Source organism: Scophthalmus maximus, chromosome 3 (genome assembly GCF_022379125.1).
Source record: "Scophthalmus maximus strain ysfricsl-2021 chromosome 3, ASM2237912v1, whole genome shotgun sequence".
NCBI lineage: Eukaryota > Metazoa > Chordata > Actinopteri > Pleuronectiformes > Scophthalmidae > Scophthalmus > Scophthalmus maximus.
In genome coordinates, this window is record NC_061517.1 from 12,288,488 (window position 1) to 12,303,784 (window position 15,297).

Sequence of the window (15,297 nt, forward strand, 5' to 3'; positions counted from 1 at the left end):
ATTGTCGGATGGTCCAGTGACTTCTGAACCCAAAACAAGAACATGCTTAATTTGAGAAAATGGGGGCTCAGAGAACGCAAAGCTATGCGTAAAAAAAGCAGACGACTCACTGATGGATGGGTTTCTGTAACCGCTTCTGACAAATGTACAGTAAATCAGATTTTTCTGAGTGAGAGGGAGATGGACAGTTTCTGTTTGTTTAGAACTACTCTCAGGTGGAAGCCCTTAATAACAGTGAGACTATTCCATCACCACCATGATTTATTTTCAGTTGGAATTCGTTTCTGATGATGATATGATCATGAATAAAAACAAACAAAAACAAATTGAAGAATTCCAATGTCAAATAGAAAACCTAAAAATAATTGATTCTCACTGATGCATCAGCCAATACCATCGAGCTGAACTCCGTCCAGCAGGAGGAGACATAGTCTGAGTATTGGTGATTTAATAAGAGAGCTGCTGCAGGGCCTGTAGGAAGTGGACTCTCAGCCAAAGTTTGCACCTCCATTTTTTTTTTTTGTTATTATAATTATTTGACCCATACGTTTTGGAACAGCCTGTTATCTGCATTCATGACAGAATCAGCTGCTACTGATTCACTTCCCTGTTGAATGATGGAAAAGTTTGCAGAACATCATTTGTATCTTTGTATCATTAAAAGAGTGAAAGGTGAAAATATAATGGGGGGAGTTAAACTACAGTGACATCAGACAAATGCATGGGTTCGATTCCCCATTCTCAGGAGTGTTTCCCTGTTGCCGGGTCAAGAAGAGTGACTTCCACACTGGCCAAATGACTCCATGGCTTCTGTGAGGTGAGTTTGGCACTTTCACAACACCACAGCGTCGGCGTCAGCCCCGGTGGCCCTGTCCCGTCCAGTGCGAGCCGTGGGGGTGACTGATGTGGCCTTTTGCAGTTGCCACTCCCTTCAGAGATTGATGAATCGATTGTGGGGCTGCTGCCAGTGTGTCTGTGCCCTGGGTGAAGGCGTCCCGGTTACGGGTGGGAATCCCAGCTATGGCATCCGCCCTGGGGCTACTATTGTAGCCGTCCTGCAGGGGGCCTTGGGGGGGCTGGTGGCCCCGGGAGCAGCTCTGACCCACATACTGCTGTCACACCCCTGGAGACACAGCAGCGCTCTCCTCTACACAGACCTTTGATTGGCTCCGATAAAATGTCTCTGTGAAGGGCAGCTATTCGACAGTGCCTGATTGTGCCAAACTTGTCTTGATGACCGCAGTTCGGAAAAGGCCAAAGACAAAGAGAAAGACAACACACATACATGTTGCTCCTACCTACTGTAGTCAACTTTCCCCTGCTCATGTCCAGGACTACATTTTCTATAATAGAACTCTGAATGTGTGCTGTTGATTAATCTGGCTCCGTCCTGTCTGGTTACTCTTATGATGAACAGTTTGCAGAGTTAAAATTAATCCTGATGTTAGATTCTTAAACAAAGTTTAACATCACCATCCACCTCAAAAAGGTGTCTCGCTAACTGGTACTTCATTTGAATGTTTGACCTTCACTGTGTAGATGAGAAAAAATATCATTCAATGTAAGAGTATATTCATATCGTATAACAGGTACGGGGCTTAGAAACATGGACAAAGGGCTGGGGGAAAGATGTAGATTCAAACAAAGGAGCACAATCTTTAGTGTCAGGCCTCCACTGAGGAGTCAAATCATCACCCAAGTGTGGAATAGTAAATAGTAAATGATGATGGAAAAATAAAACAAGTAAAGCAAAGCAAATTTGTGTTTTGGTCTTTTTATTGACTGCAATTCTTGCAACTGTTCATTTTTATTACTTCCACGTGATAATATTCCTCTACGTTACATAAAATTCATTTTTCGGTTTGTTCCCTTTGGAAAACAGTGCTGCGAGTGCATCGGTGTTACAGATCATAGGTGAGTGTTGGACATTCCTACATACAAACCCATTATCAAAGAGAAATTAATCACTGGCAACATAAGGCTACGAAATACTATTTCACACCAAATTAGTAATAGAGGGCACATCTCACACACACACACAAGCTGCTGTCAGTGATCTGCCAACACACTGAACCCAATATCTACATGTGTATCAACAGCACTTTCAATTTGAACGCGAATACCATGATATACTTTTCTTGTTACATAAACATATATACAGTTGCGCTCACATAGAAAAGCATGCTTTTGCATATTAGAAGGTTGTTCGGTAAACTTTACACTAAATCCATGACATGTATCAGTACAGCGTTGACCAGCAGCAGGAATTTAGAAACTAACAAATAGTCTGAGGGAACAGGCTATTATAATTCACTTTTATTACAGATCTTGTACAGTATTAACATGCCTTATGATGCAGTATTACTATCAACCTCTTTCAAGTTAATTTTGATATCATGTGATTCGTGGACACTAAAAAAAGACGACCGTTTGATCTAGTTTGCAAATTTAGAAATTAAAACCAACATTAAAATCAACACTTGCCTTTTGATCCAAAATAAATAAATAAACACTCCATCCAAAAACACAAGAAAAAAAAATTCTGACATTACATTTTGTACACCAATAATGCATCTAGAGTTATTTTGTGCAATGTGGTACACGGTTCAACACAGGAAACACGTATGATGTCACGCCGATTAGAGACGAGTGAATCAGGATGACAGGCAGAGCGAGTTCATTTGACGGATACAGTTTAGCTGCTTGCACAAACCGACTGAGAAAAATAAACATTCAAAAACCATGTAAGCTCTCTAATATTGCTAATCACATGCTCCGCTGTCACTCGAAGGCCAATAGCAGCATCTTTTTTTCTTCTCTGTAAGCCACAGAGCTGTTCCATCATCTGTATCACTTCATCTATCCCCCCTAGCTGACACCAGACAAATTATTTTTTTACCCTCACGAAGCCCAGCAAAGTCACCTAAGACCAAACCTTTATTTACAGCAGCGGCCTGCAGCAGTTCACGGCTCTGACAAGCCCACGAGCCACTACTGGCAGATCTCCATGCAAATTGGGAAGCAGTAATATACATTGATAAGAAGGCTTTTATTTTTACCAGCTGCCTTAGCAGTAAATGCACATTGCAATAAAAGGGAGAGGAAATTTATGACGCACTTTAATAAATAATCTTTTTAATTAAATAAATAAAATGTTGACAAAAAATATAAATATAAATAAGACGACAACAAAAATATAAATTCTGTAAGACTATCCCGTATGTCAGCAGATTTTGAGGTGAGAAAAAATAAATCAAATAAATGAATACATTAGGTTTTTTGATGAAGTGCATAATTTGGTGATGGGGGAAAACTTCTGTATGGACGGTAAAGGATAACTCTACATTAATCTTATCCTGTATGATATATTGTTTTCAGTCGGTATTCTGAGATAACAGTACTTCCACTTTACTATTATGACAATCTTAAGTTACATCAAGTATCTGACGGACGGTTGCTCTAGATGAGTCTAGATTCATCACATTTCTGAACAAATTCAAAGTAAGAGGAGGTCAAAGGCCATAGACTGCAAAGTAGGGGGAATACATACGGCTTCACAGTAACATTATACTTTTACATCCCGATATGTATGCATTCAGCTTATAGAATGCAAGTCATTAAGGTGAACGTCAACACCATTGGTTATCTGAATAATTAAAAACGCCCACCGCAGATCCAAACAAATGATATGAATCAAAGTAAAGAAATAAAAATAGGAGTATTTCGATGAGGGGAGGAAGCCATTGAGAGTCACCCCCTGGGAAACTTTCCAGCACTGCCTCTCCATGTAAACACAATGGATTCACTATAACCACTACCTGGAGCTGGCACCCAGGCTCTTCCCCCACTCTACTGACTGAACCCTTCACTTTTTGTTCTTCAGCTGATTGGCCAGCCAGTCCAGGCCCTCGTAGAGGCCGTCACCGCTGGTGGCGCAGGTGGCCTGGATGTACCAGTTGCGGTGGCGCAGGGAGTGCAGGCCCAGCTTGTCGGTGATCTCTGCAGCGTTCATGGCATTGGGCAGGTCCTGTGCACAATCACGTTGGTGAAGAATGTCAATCAGCGGGCAGGTGATTGTTCAGGGTGAGGAAATGTGAGCAAAGTAGGGATTGCACGTCCAGAAATGCTAAAGAAGTCTGTACCTGTTTGTTAGCGAAGACAAGGAGAACGGCATCCCGCAGCTCGTCCTCAGCCAGCATCCGCATCAGTTCCTCCCGGGCTTCGTTCACCCTCTCACGGTCGTTGCTGTCCACCACAAAGATCAAGCCTGCGGGGAGAAACGAGAGCTCGTGCCAGTCCTTTTTTTAAATGATGATTAAACAACACCATCAGCTCTGCTATGCCAGAATCGATTTCATCCCCCGTTCTATCAATGTACAGACATCATATTTAAAATAAATATTGTTGAATCAAGATTTTGCATTGTTGAGGCTTTCAACATGACTAAGACGATGATCATTTGAAAGCGTTGGAGGCTGTATGCAAATGGATTAATTTAAAGCACATTAGTCAGATGTGACCTCAGGTGCTGGGGGCGAGAGCGTGTGCTGCAGGATCCTTGTTAACACGGCCGAACACTGGCCCGGCTCACCCTGGGTGTTCTGAAAGTAGTGCCTCCACAGGGGACGGATCTTGTCCTGGCCACCCACGTCCCACACGGTGAAGCTAATGTTCTTGTACTCCACTGTCTCCACGTTGAAGCCTGAATAAAAAATTAAAATAAAAAAAATAAAAAAAATATCCATACTAGTTAACTCAGGGACAGATGTTTTACCTAAAGCAATAAATTCTTCCCTCACGCACCAATGGTGGGGATGGTGGTGACGATCTCCCCCAGCTTCAGCTTGTAGAGGATGGTGGTCTTCCCAGCGGCGTCCAGCCCCACCATGAGAATCCTCATCTCCTTCTTGCCTATCAGGCTCTTCAGTAGGTTCCCGAAGATGTTCCCCATGATGACCGGCGGCTGTCAACCCAACTGCAACGGAACTGTGACACAGCGAGCTGAAGACACCACTTTTCACACACAGCAGCCAAGTCAAAACCACACGCACGCACGCACGCACGCACGCACGCACGCACGCACGCACGCACGCACGCAGTGAGACGCAGTAGCTCTTCAAAAGCAACTCTGGACATTACCACCTCGTTATGGCTTTAAGCCACCTCAGAGGAACAGCCAGTGAAGCACACTTCGCGCCTCGGCAGGCGGCTGACCTGACTTTTAAAGGATGCTGCGTTACACTTCGACAGCTCACTGGGGGGAAACCGACCGCCATTCCGGATCTCTGCTGTGTGTGGATCAGCTTTCAAGTGGTGCACAGTGACCACCTGCATAAATACCGGTGTTAACAATCGATTCACATTACATTATATGACACATGACCTCGGCTTGTGTGGTGGGAATAACAGGCCTGTAGAACTCGGTGTGTGTGTGTGTGTGTGTGAGGGTGTGTGTGTGTGTGTGTGAGTGTGTGTGTGTGTGTGTGTGTGTGTGTGTGTGTGTGTGTGTGTGTGTGTGGGCTCTTTAAACAGGCCAACTCTGCAGTCAACTTGTGTCACCGTGTTCCACCTGAGGTGCATTTGATATTGACCAGGCTGATCCAGAATGAGCTATAAGAAATGAGGCATGCCTCTTATTTGGAAACCTTTTTTTGTTTGTTTGTTTTTACCGCCTCAGCGACTTCTACTCCCTCACTATCGACGCGTCCATTCATTCCTCTCTCGATCTGAACGAAATGAATGGACAGACACGTAGCCGCTAGCTTAGCCCCGGTGCGATGCAGCGGCCGTCCATCCCTGGCTCACCTGTCACACTGCGCGAGGGCGAGACGACGGATCCGAGTCAAATTGCACAAGTCACAGCTCGATAATATAATAGTTAGCATATTGAGTTAGCTAGGTTAAGTATTAACTGATGTCGTCGGTTTCGAGAAAATAAAACAGAATCTCCGGGTCAGCGTGTGAGCTGTAATCCCCCTCGTCCAGTCACGACCAGTCGGCCCGACGTCGTCGAGTCACGACCGCTCGTTTATCAAGAAGCGTCACGAGGTGTTTCAAACAGGCAGCGGCCACATTTCTCTTTTTTTCTTCTTTCTAAATGCTCGTCTTTGCGCGTGTTTTCGTCGTTGGCATCTCATTCACACTTACCCGTTCCACGGCAGGCAGTGCGCTACCAGCTGGAGTCAGGCAGCAGAGGACTGGATGGAAGTCTCGCGATGAACCGCCCCCGGCGACACCGCGAGTTCTCGCGAGAGTTGGCTCGTGCAGGAGCCGCTCTCGCGTCTTGTCATCCACCTCTTCAACATTTCGGGAGGATATGCAGGACTGGTTGTCGACCAACATTCTGCTGTCCACTCCGCTCACAAGAGAGAACATTGTCTTTGGAGTCAGCATAACGGACATGGAAACTGACTCTATAATGAAAAATCTGATTCTCCAAGAAAAATTCTTTATCCACAAATCCAAATGGATGAAAATGAAACCCCATCTCTGTTTTTAAAAGGGACCTATGTTCCTTAAAGCTCATGAAAAGGAAACAGGCCAAATCGCTCCTCAGAGCTTATGATTCTTTGAAAATATTTGAAGACTGACCTCTATGACCTCTTATGCACTCAGGGAATCTACTTTTCCTTGTCATTTATTTTATTTTAATTTAATTTTATCATTATTTATTTTGCATATTATTTATTTGTTATTTTTTGACACTTGGTTAACGTATCCTTATGTGCCTTGAATGTTTTGTAAGGGTTAATATTAACATCTTAATGCAAAAAAATTCAGTATATGATCTTTGTTCAATAAACAAAATAAAAAACGTTTTGTTATCCAGAGATGAGATGAGGAGCCAGCAGCAATGCTGCAGGACCACTGTAATTAAACTCTGTCTCTTTATAAAACATGAAAAGATTTCAGCCTCAACCTGCCATGAGACTGATGTTGAAATGTGGTCTACAGCTTTTAGGATGTGATTTTCACGTACAAACACATATTGCATGTGTTTAATAAGGAAATTTAATAGGCAAGCATCAATCAGGGCAGTGTGAGTGAATGGGGTGGAAGTACAGTAAGTGTATAGCATGTTATGTTTTGTCAATTTCAGAAGTATATACAACCAATAGACAAAAGCTTAAGAAGGAATTGAAGAAACGTGGGGTGGAAGTTTTGAATGTTGGGACTTTGTTCGGTGACAAAGTGTAGATTTTGGTTTGAGTTTTTGCAAGAAACTGTTTGAATTTGTTTGGGTTTTTTCATTTGAGCATATATGACATATATGGTGGGTGGCGGTAATCAAACGCTGTAGGTGCTCCTTTGCCATTAAACTAAATGTAGAAGGAGATGAACTAAACCAACACGAAACGTAACTGCGAGTCTCCGGGCAAACCTGCTTGAATAATTAAAACAGGAATCTTCCTATGAATAAGTAAATGGCTTCGCTGTAATTGGATGCCAGGTGCTACTTCCTGACAGCAGCCCTGCTTTGTATCACAGATAATGAGGTGACAGGAGCACAATACATGGGATGAATCAATATTCGAGCAGGTGACCGACCCTGTGTTTGAAGATATCATGTATTTCTAAGGGTGATGCTGTGCATTTATGTGCTCTCACAGGTGTCAATACATGAAGGAATGAGGAAGTGCACCTCCCTCCAAGCAAGCATTGACCAATCAAAAAACAACCCACTGTCATAAAAGACACCTGTGTCATAGGTGAGTCCAACATTTTCCTCCTCTCTGTTGCGCATGTCAGTCAGTGGTCCGGTAATGGATGATTTCACCAATTCAGTGGTGGAGGCGGAGGAATAAAGAGAGGAGCAGATGTTTGCAGCTGCAGACCAGATTACGGGGTGGAGTGGATGGTGGGGGAGCCTGCCGAGTTTGTGTGCACAGGGAGTTTCGGAGAGGGTTACGGCGGGCTCGGGTGGTGGCAGGAGAGATGGGGTGGGGAGTTATGACTTAAAGGAGCCTTTCCTCTGAAGTGTCTGCCAGCTTGCACCCCAGCAAACACAATCACAAGTCTCGTTGGTTCTGCTAGCTGAACTAATGAGGGCCTGCGCGTTGAGGGCAGGGGCTTTGAAGTTCTGGGTAGCTGGCTCCTTGTGTTTTCTCTCCCGCTCTCCTTCTCTGCCTGTCCCACATCAAAAATGAAAGGGGAGTTGAGAAGCAGATGTTTTGAGGCATGTATTTATACAGAGTACACTTTATTCACCCCCTCCTCCATACCCCAGTTGTCCTCCTGCTGTATGTACAGTGAAGATCTCTCTCTCTATCTTCATATCCAACTAAACACACTAAATCGCCTTACTTTATACATATAATCATCCTGTCAATCAAAGTGGGTAACTTTTATCTCTCCGAACTTCCTCTCTCTGCCTCCCTCTCTTTAATTTCAGCCCAGTCTGGTTGTCATTACTCGGGGGGGGGGGGCAGTCGATGTGTTGCTATGCATGTGTCTATGTCTGCAGCGATGAGGGGGAGAATGGGAAAGAGAGAAAAAGAGTGCAGAGAGGCAGAGAAAGCGATCCCAGGCTGTCCACCAACCTCTGTCTCACACATGTCACAGAGTGACAGGAAATTCCCTTTCGCAGCAGCTCCAGGGTGAAATGATAAAGGAATAAAGAAATGCAAACCAGAAATAGAGTCCTTTATCATTCCCCACCAGTCGCTGTCTGCTTTTTTATTCCCTCACTAAATACCAAACAGACAGTACAGTTGATTCAGCCACTGGCACCGCCATTCCTCAGGAGTCAAGGGATATTTACCAAAGTCCATACAAACAAGACTTAATTGGTATTAAATCCTATATAGCAGGAGAGTCTTTTTCCCAGTAGACCGCGCATGGAGACAGTTTGGATCATCTGAGATTTTTAGGAATGCTGCTATCGTAAATCCAGCCAGGTGCTGACATTAGCGCTTTGCTAAATCTGCTGTGTGACTAGAATGAGAGTGCAAATCACTTGGGTCACCGGGAGTTCTGACAGTTCACGTGTACACACCAGCATGCATGTTTCTGATTGTGCACTGGTGGCAGCATTTCTACATGCGAGTGTCTGTGTGTGTAAAAAGCGGTGCATGTGTTTATGTTTGTGCAGTCTGTCTCCCAGGTAACAAGGACACGGCGTCCCAGCAGCACGTGGTTCAGCGAGTCCCTTCCTCGGCCATGAACTCTGGACAGATGCTCACACGGCAAAGACTGGTACAATCACCCCCACTCTCTGCTCTCTCGATGCTCCTCTCCAGTAATAAAAGTCATACTTTAAGGAAACAATATCCTGCGGCCATAAAAAGTCCTTCTCTCAGCATGAAATGGCCATAAAAAAGGCTCTCACCTCCGAAATCTGTACTGCGTAGAGGTTACCCCCCATTTACACAGCAACAGACACACACTGGAGCATACACACACCCCTTCAGCCTTGGTTCAAGTCTAAAGCAAGTCCATCTCTCACTTTGACATGTACTACATGTGGGAAGAATCTACGGAGTGCTCGGACTGATGAAACAGACAAAAGCAGAACAACAGGATCTCAGTCATGATTTCATAGCAAAGTGACACACACATCACATCACAGTTATTCAGAGAGGAAGCATATTTCTGTCATAATATTGACGTGAATTCATGAAAAAAAAAAACATGACCACTATAGTGACCACTCTCATGAAGTAATAACTATCATTACAATAGTATAAATAAATCAAAATGATTAGTTATTCAGCGTAAGGGATTAGAGGACTGGATCTGTTTCCAGACCCGACGTGGTATCAACTTTCTCATCTTGAGTTTTACAGGCATACGAGCTTTGATGAGCTTATAAAAAGTCATGCATGTGCTTTCTGTCTTGTTGCCTCTGTAAGAAGACTTTCTATCAAATGCATCAGTGCTTCAACACCACACAAAAACACTCCATACTCTATTCTGCCTTCATTAATCCTTTGTCTAGATAGATTCGGAGACTGATTCCCATCGTTGCTCAGTCTGAGGTTCAAAGTATGAGTGACATGTACATATATATACTGTATATGTCTACTAGCACGGGTTCACCATGCTGAGCCAGCATCAATCATTAAGTAGAACCAAAAAGACAGGCACCAACACAATTATAATATTAATAATAACATTTACAAATATACACACACATTAAAATACACAGCTATTGTACAACACGATGAGTGAAGACACTGCAATAGAAATGCTTTTTTGTGTCTTTGTTTTGCGGTACAGGAAAGATGGGGTAACGGCCGTTTTCACGGCTGAGGGGGCAGCGTCTAAACAGACCATGGCAAGACAAATGTCATGAATCACCTCGTCAATCTCTGACTTGGCATTTTGAGAATAACAGCGGCTACAAAGGGGAAAATAGATCCCAGATGATGGGCCGAAAAAAGGAAAGGGGTGGGTGTTGGTGGTGGTAGGGGATGGGGGGGTAAACAGATTCTCTGGGAGAGTTACACAAAGAGCAAAACAAACACTCAAAACAACAGGAGTGGGCCAAGGGACAAGCTCACAATCTTGAGTCCTGGATGGATCAAGGCAGCTGGGACCGGGTGAACTGGAATCTACTTGCACACATTGACCCACTCGGTGAGGCGACACTCCTCACACAGCACATAGCAGCACCAGTGAAATCTGCAGTTGCAGCGCTCGCTGCGTGTCTGTTTCAGGATGTTGTGTCCGCGGCCGCAGCACAGTGAGCTGCAGCTGTCTGTGCTGTAGCTGGTCTTGTTGCAGATGCGTCCCTGTGTACCCGGAGAGTCTACGGAGGCATCCCGCTCACAGAAGTCAGGAGACTTCTCAAAGTACACCAGCTCTCTGGACATGCTACGGCGACGGCCTCCGTTGAGCCCCCCTGTGCTCCTGCTGGCGATGTTTCCTGTGCGAGGGTTGAAGACCCCATTGTTCTTGTTCTGGGAGTTGACAAAAATGGCCGACAGGAACTTTTCCTTAAGTAGAGAGCCCACAAGCCGGAACTCTGGAGACACGTGCCAGCATGTCTTGAACTGACAGCTGCCGGATGTGCCATGACATTTGCACTTCCTCTTCATGTTGTCGTTCACTGTCTGTGTAGAGAAAGGTAAATGATGTGAGCAAAAGAAGAAATTATCCTATTGGTTACATATGCCAGTGAGCAGCTAGTCCGCTTCCTGAGGATCACTAAGAACACAGTAGATGAGCACAGTATTCACCTGTCGTCCCACCCGGTTGTTGTGTATCCTCATGCGAGCGTGGATGTCTCTTGGAGACCCGCTGGAGTCCAGCCAGTCCCTGGAGAAACGTTCCCCAAAACGGACGTCGTGGCTGCAGCCCCCCCACTCCCAGGTCTCCTGCATGGCGCTCAGCTCGTCTGGTAAGGGCGTGAGCAGGGCAGAGGGGTGGGCGGAGCGCAGGTTAGCGGGCAGGTCACCATGGCGACCGTTTAACTCCAAGGGTAATGACCGTGTCATGCCGATGCCTACCCCGCCCTTCTGCAGGGTCTGCAGCTGCAGCTGTGTGAGCTTCAGTCGGATCTTGTCATCGTCCTGGCGACGCTTGGCCTCGCAGCCGCACCCCCGCAGCTTGCCCATGCTGCAGGCAGTGGCCACAGAGTGCGCCACACCCGCTGCCAACAGGGCCAGGGAGAAGGCGCTCTCGCGGAAACCTGGGAGCAGCAGGAGGCACAGAAGTTGAAAATGATAAACAGCGTTGCTTTAAAAAAAAAAAAATCTCTTTACTTCTATAGACACGTTTACCCCAACCAGGTCACATGTTGCCCGTCATTGGCCCCAGACTCTCACCCCTGTTGAGGATGGTGTTGTGGTTGGGCAGTTTGCCGAGGCCCTCCAGCGAGGAGCAGTTCCAACGCTGGTCCCTGAACTGGTGCTGGCACTCGTGGATGGCCACCTGGATGCCCTGCAGGGCGGAGGCCGTCACGTCGGGACTGCGCACACACATCCGCATCTGACGCTTACTGAGGCCCGCCAGCCTCAGGCACACGGAGTTAGGGGTTAGCACTGGATCTCCTGCCACCTTCAGGCCGAGGATGTCATTGCACAGCACCCTGAGGGAGAGAGGGGGGGTGGTGGTGGGTCATCAGGGGTGGTCAGGAGTTCATTAGTCAGATCAAAAGCAGTGTGGCAGAGGAGATGTGTTTTTGGAAAGTTGAGAAAAACACAAAACCAATAATGATTTAAAAAGCACATGCTACAAATCTCACTCTATCAATCTCATCTCCAAAGGATTTGCTGTATGCACTAAGCAATAAAACGTGTTAATCAAGTACTTGTGTTTCTACTGATATTGCTTGAAGCTGGAAAAAACAATCATTCTAAACAGATCATTCAGCTGAGCAGTCCCACATGCAGAGAATAAATGGCCAAATACATCCTAAGGAGGAATAACAACAGTTATCTATTATTTAGTTACACTGACTGAATTCTGCGTGGCATATAGTTCAGACTATATGTTAAAAAAAGACAAAATCAACATTGATCCCGAGATTTCAGTATTACACTAAATCAATCTGTGAGGCAAATGTTTCACTTTTCAACAGAATATGTTAAATGTTTCTTTAAATAATACATTAACAACAACTTCCTAAATCTTGCCAGATACCGTGTAGCCGGAGTCCGCGTGTACCACCAACTCTCCTGCGGCTCTCAAGTGCACTTACGTTACTGCAGGTGACATAAGTGCTGCTGCCAAAATCAGGAACTGGTCCCAACGGAGTTTGTTTGATAGCTCCATTTTGTTAAGCGTCTTTCGCGACGTGACATTAAAACACCCGTGATGAAGTCCTGGACTGGAAAAAGGATATGAAAAAAAAGAGGCAGAGTGGAGTATTATCGATGCACCGCCAAACGACCGAAGAGTGAAGACGAGACGGAGAACAGAGGAGCTCGGGGGCGAGAGTAAACGGGAGGGGGGGGGGGGGGGGGTAAAAAAGAGGGGAGGGGAGGAGATGCCTCTACAGGCGACTGTTTGCAAAATATATGCCAATATCAAAGTCATATCAACAGTTGATCCTCCTATTATTTGAGAATGTGTTCATTCGCCCACGCGTAAAAACAAACAAAAAACGTCTCCAAACTTTTACGCACGGGCGCCACTTTCCAAGCTGTGCGCACAACGGCCTCAATTTCTGTGGGCAATGTCAAATACTTAATACTATAGACATATCTACTAAGATATTGAAATTTGAATGAATTTAACCCTGCTTTTTGTTGGTGAGTGACTGTGGATTGTGTGGCACACAGACGCACATATTTTGGGACTACATCAGAACAAAGAAACGCTCAGCGAGATGAAATATGGGGAGTCACAGAAGATTTTGTTCATAAAGGGGTGAGTTAAATGATGGATGGGGGGAGGGTAGAGCGGCTGGTTCCACTGTACGACAGGGAGGCAGCAGCAGGCAGGCGGCTCCGCTAACAGACCCTGCAACAATACTGTTTTTAGTCATGTGGTCCCCCCTTCCTCCCACCTCCACCACAGCAGGCTGTTCTTCATTGTTGTGCTTGAAACAACTTCACTTTGTCACGCCAAAGTTATTATTTTGGGGGAATAAAATTGTATGCATAAATCGGGGGTGTGACAGTTTTTTTAATGATTATTTGTCACATTTTGGCAACACACGCTCCCACAAAAAAATCTGTTCGCAAATTACGTTCATGGATTCGTTTAAATTGAGACGTGATACGTTACAGGAAAGATTTGTTTTGCCTATTGTAGCCTAGTATCTTTATCACTGAAATTTTTTTAGGCCCATGGAACCAGATGCCCAGGCCTTCAGCGCGGACTTTGTTTCGGGTGATGTGGAAGCTCGGCGTTGAATCTGTCAGCATATTGATCTCGGTCATTAAGCTTAAATAACGCTGCGACAGAATCAACAGGTCAATCACAAAGTTAGTGAGACTTCCACTCATCCGATTAATTTATAAAAATGTTCTCTAGGCCTGATCTTTAACAATGACGGACTCTGCTGCCAGGGCCGATGAGCAAAATGTGGGTTACTTTCATAAAATTGAGTTAAAACCCCCCTCAAACACGGCTCGCATGGTGACACCAATTCATCTAATCTCCTTCCATTCCCAAAGCTGCGGCAATGAAAAGTGCATTAGCATTCTGGCTTGGCGTGTATATCTAAGTGGCTTAAAAAGTGATTTGAAGTTGATTTGTATATAAAAGGCCCCCTTTATCCGGATTGAAGCTCTAATCTGCTCGGTGTCGCATGACTGCTCCAGGAAACCCATTTGAGCACCTTCATATAAGGCTGGAGTATAAACGTAGGATGGCTGTCATTAAAGCCTCTCTACAAAAGCCCACTTCCTTTTACTGTCATCTGGGAAAGAGAGCGAGAGATGGAGAGGAAGGCAGAGAGATTATTCAGCATACAGCCGCTACAGTGACTAATGTGGGACATGCAAATTAGCAGATAAATGTCACATAATGAAACACTCACCCGAGAACCAACATGGAGAAGTTTGGGGACATTTCAGATCGCTCCTATAGTCTGGGGTTGGATGGAGATGCCGCAAATTGGCTCAAGCTGTGATTACACTGGGCTACATGTGCATCGAGGGAGGTCTGCTGGCCAGATGTTTGGAATGGTTTTTATTCCTGCTCGTCGCCCTCTTTTCCTGGTTCATCATACATCAAAATTCTGATTGGAGACCGTATGTCATCTCTCCCACGTTTGAAAAAAAATAAATAATAATAATAATAGGAAAATCCCAAACAAAAAATTTAAGCAGCCCAGCGGGCAGTTTGAGTTGTAGGACAACTGAGTTTCATATGGTTTATTTCTGCATTCCGGTTTTGTTGAGCGTGTGCGTCTTGGGCTACAAAGATTAACAGCTTTGTTTATTGGGCCTCAATCCAAATTTGTATATATATATATATATATATATATATATATATATATATATTGAGAGGCAGTCATAAAAAAAGTACGTTTTGACAAATTATTACTAATTACTTAGATATAATAAGTTACAGGCAGTGAAATTATGTAAATGAACTCAGTTGGATCAGTTTTAAAAGGGAAGGAAGTGTACAGAAATGTCCTTAGTCACTGCACATTTTGGGAGCGCGTACGCAGAGAGGAGGAGGAGATGCGGTCAGGGAGTGGGCTATTCCAACCACCGGGTAAAAAAGGGCAGTTTTAGATGGCTCATATTCCGCTGTAACTGTATTGCACCGTGACACCAGCTTTGAGCAGCGGCGGAGCAACCAGACCGGGCGCAGCCACAGCATCTGCACCAACACATCGCCGCTCCAGGGGCACTTCTGCTTTCCGCAAGACTGGATGTGGAGGCGAGCGCACGG

At 45.0% G+C, this 15,297-nt stretch overlaps 2 protein-coding genes across 3 annotated transcripts; both read right to left on the reverse strand.

Annotated features, from left to right (window-relative positions):
• Nucleotides 1–1,758: 1,758 nt before the first annotated feature.
• On the reverse strand, nt 1,759–6,236 carry arf3a (ADP-ribosylation factor 3a). Of its 2 annotated transcripts, XM_035644136.2 has the most exons (5): nt 6,148–6,236; nt 4,804–4,986; nt 4,592–4,702; nt 4,143–4,267; nt 1,759–4,027 (listed from the first exon to the last, which is right to left on the reverse strand). In XM_035644136.2, exons 2-5 carry the CDS (start codon nt 4,949–4,951, stop codon nt 3,866–3,868), a joined length of 546 nt encoding a protein of 181 aa, XP_035500029.1. In that variant the 5' UTR covers nt 4,952–4,986; nt 6,148–6,236; the 3' UTR covers nt 1,759–3,865. The 2 variants fall into 2 exon arrangements, with proteins under 2 accessions (XP_035500029.1, XP_035500030.1); XM_035644137.2 differs by lacking the exon at nt 6,148–6,236 and having other exon boundaries at nt 4,804–5,776.
• Nucleotides 6,237–9,521: 3,285 nt separating this feature from the next.
• wnt10b (wingless-type MMTV integration site family, member 10b) lies at nt 9,522–12,836 on the reverse strand. The gene is made up of 4 exons (XM_047330768.1): nt 12,644–12,836; nt 11,769–12,031; nt 11,181–11,632; nt 9,522–11,054 (listed from the first exon to the last, which is right to left on the reverse strand). The coding sequence occupies exons 1-4, from the start codon at nt 12,715–12,717 to the stop codon at nt 10,554–10,556; spliced, it is 1,290 nt and encodes a 429-aa protein (XP_047186724.1). The 5' UTR covers nt 12,718–12,836; the 3' UTR covers nt 9,522–10,553.
• Nucleotides 12,837–15,297: the final 2,461 nt, after the last annotated feature.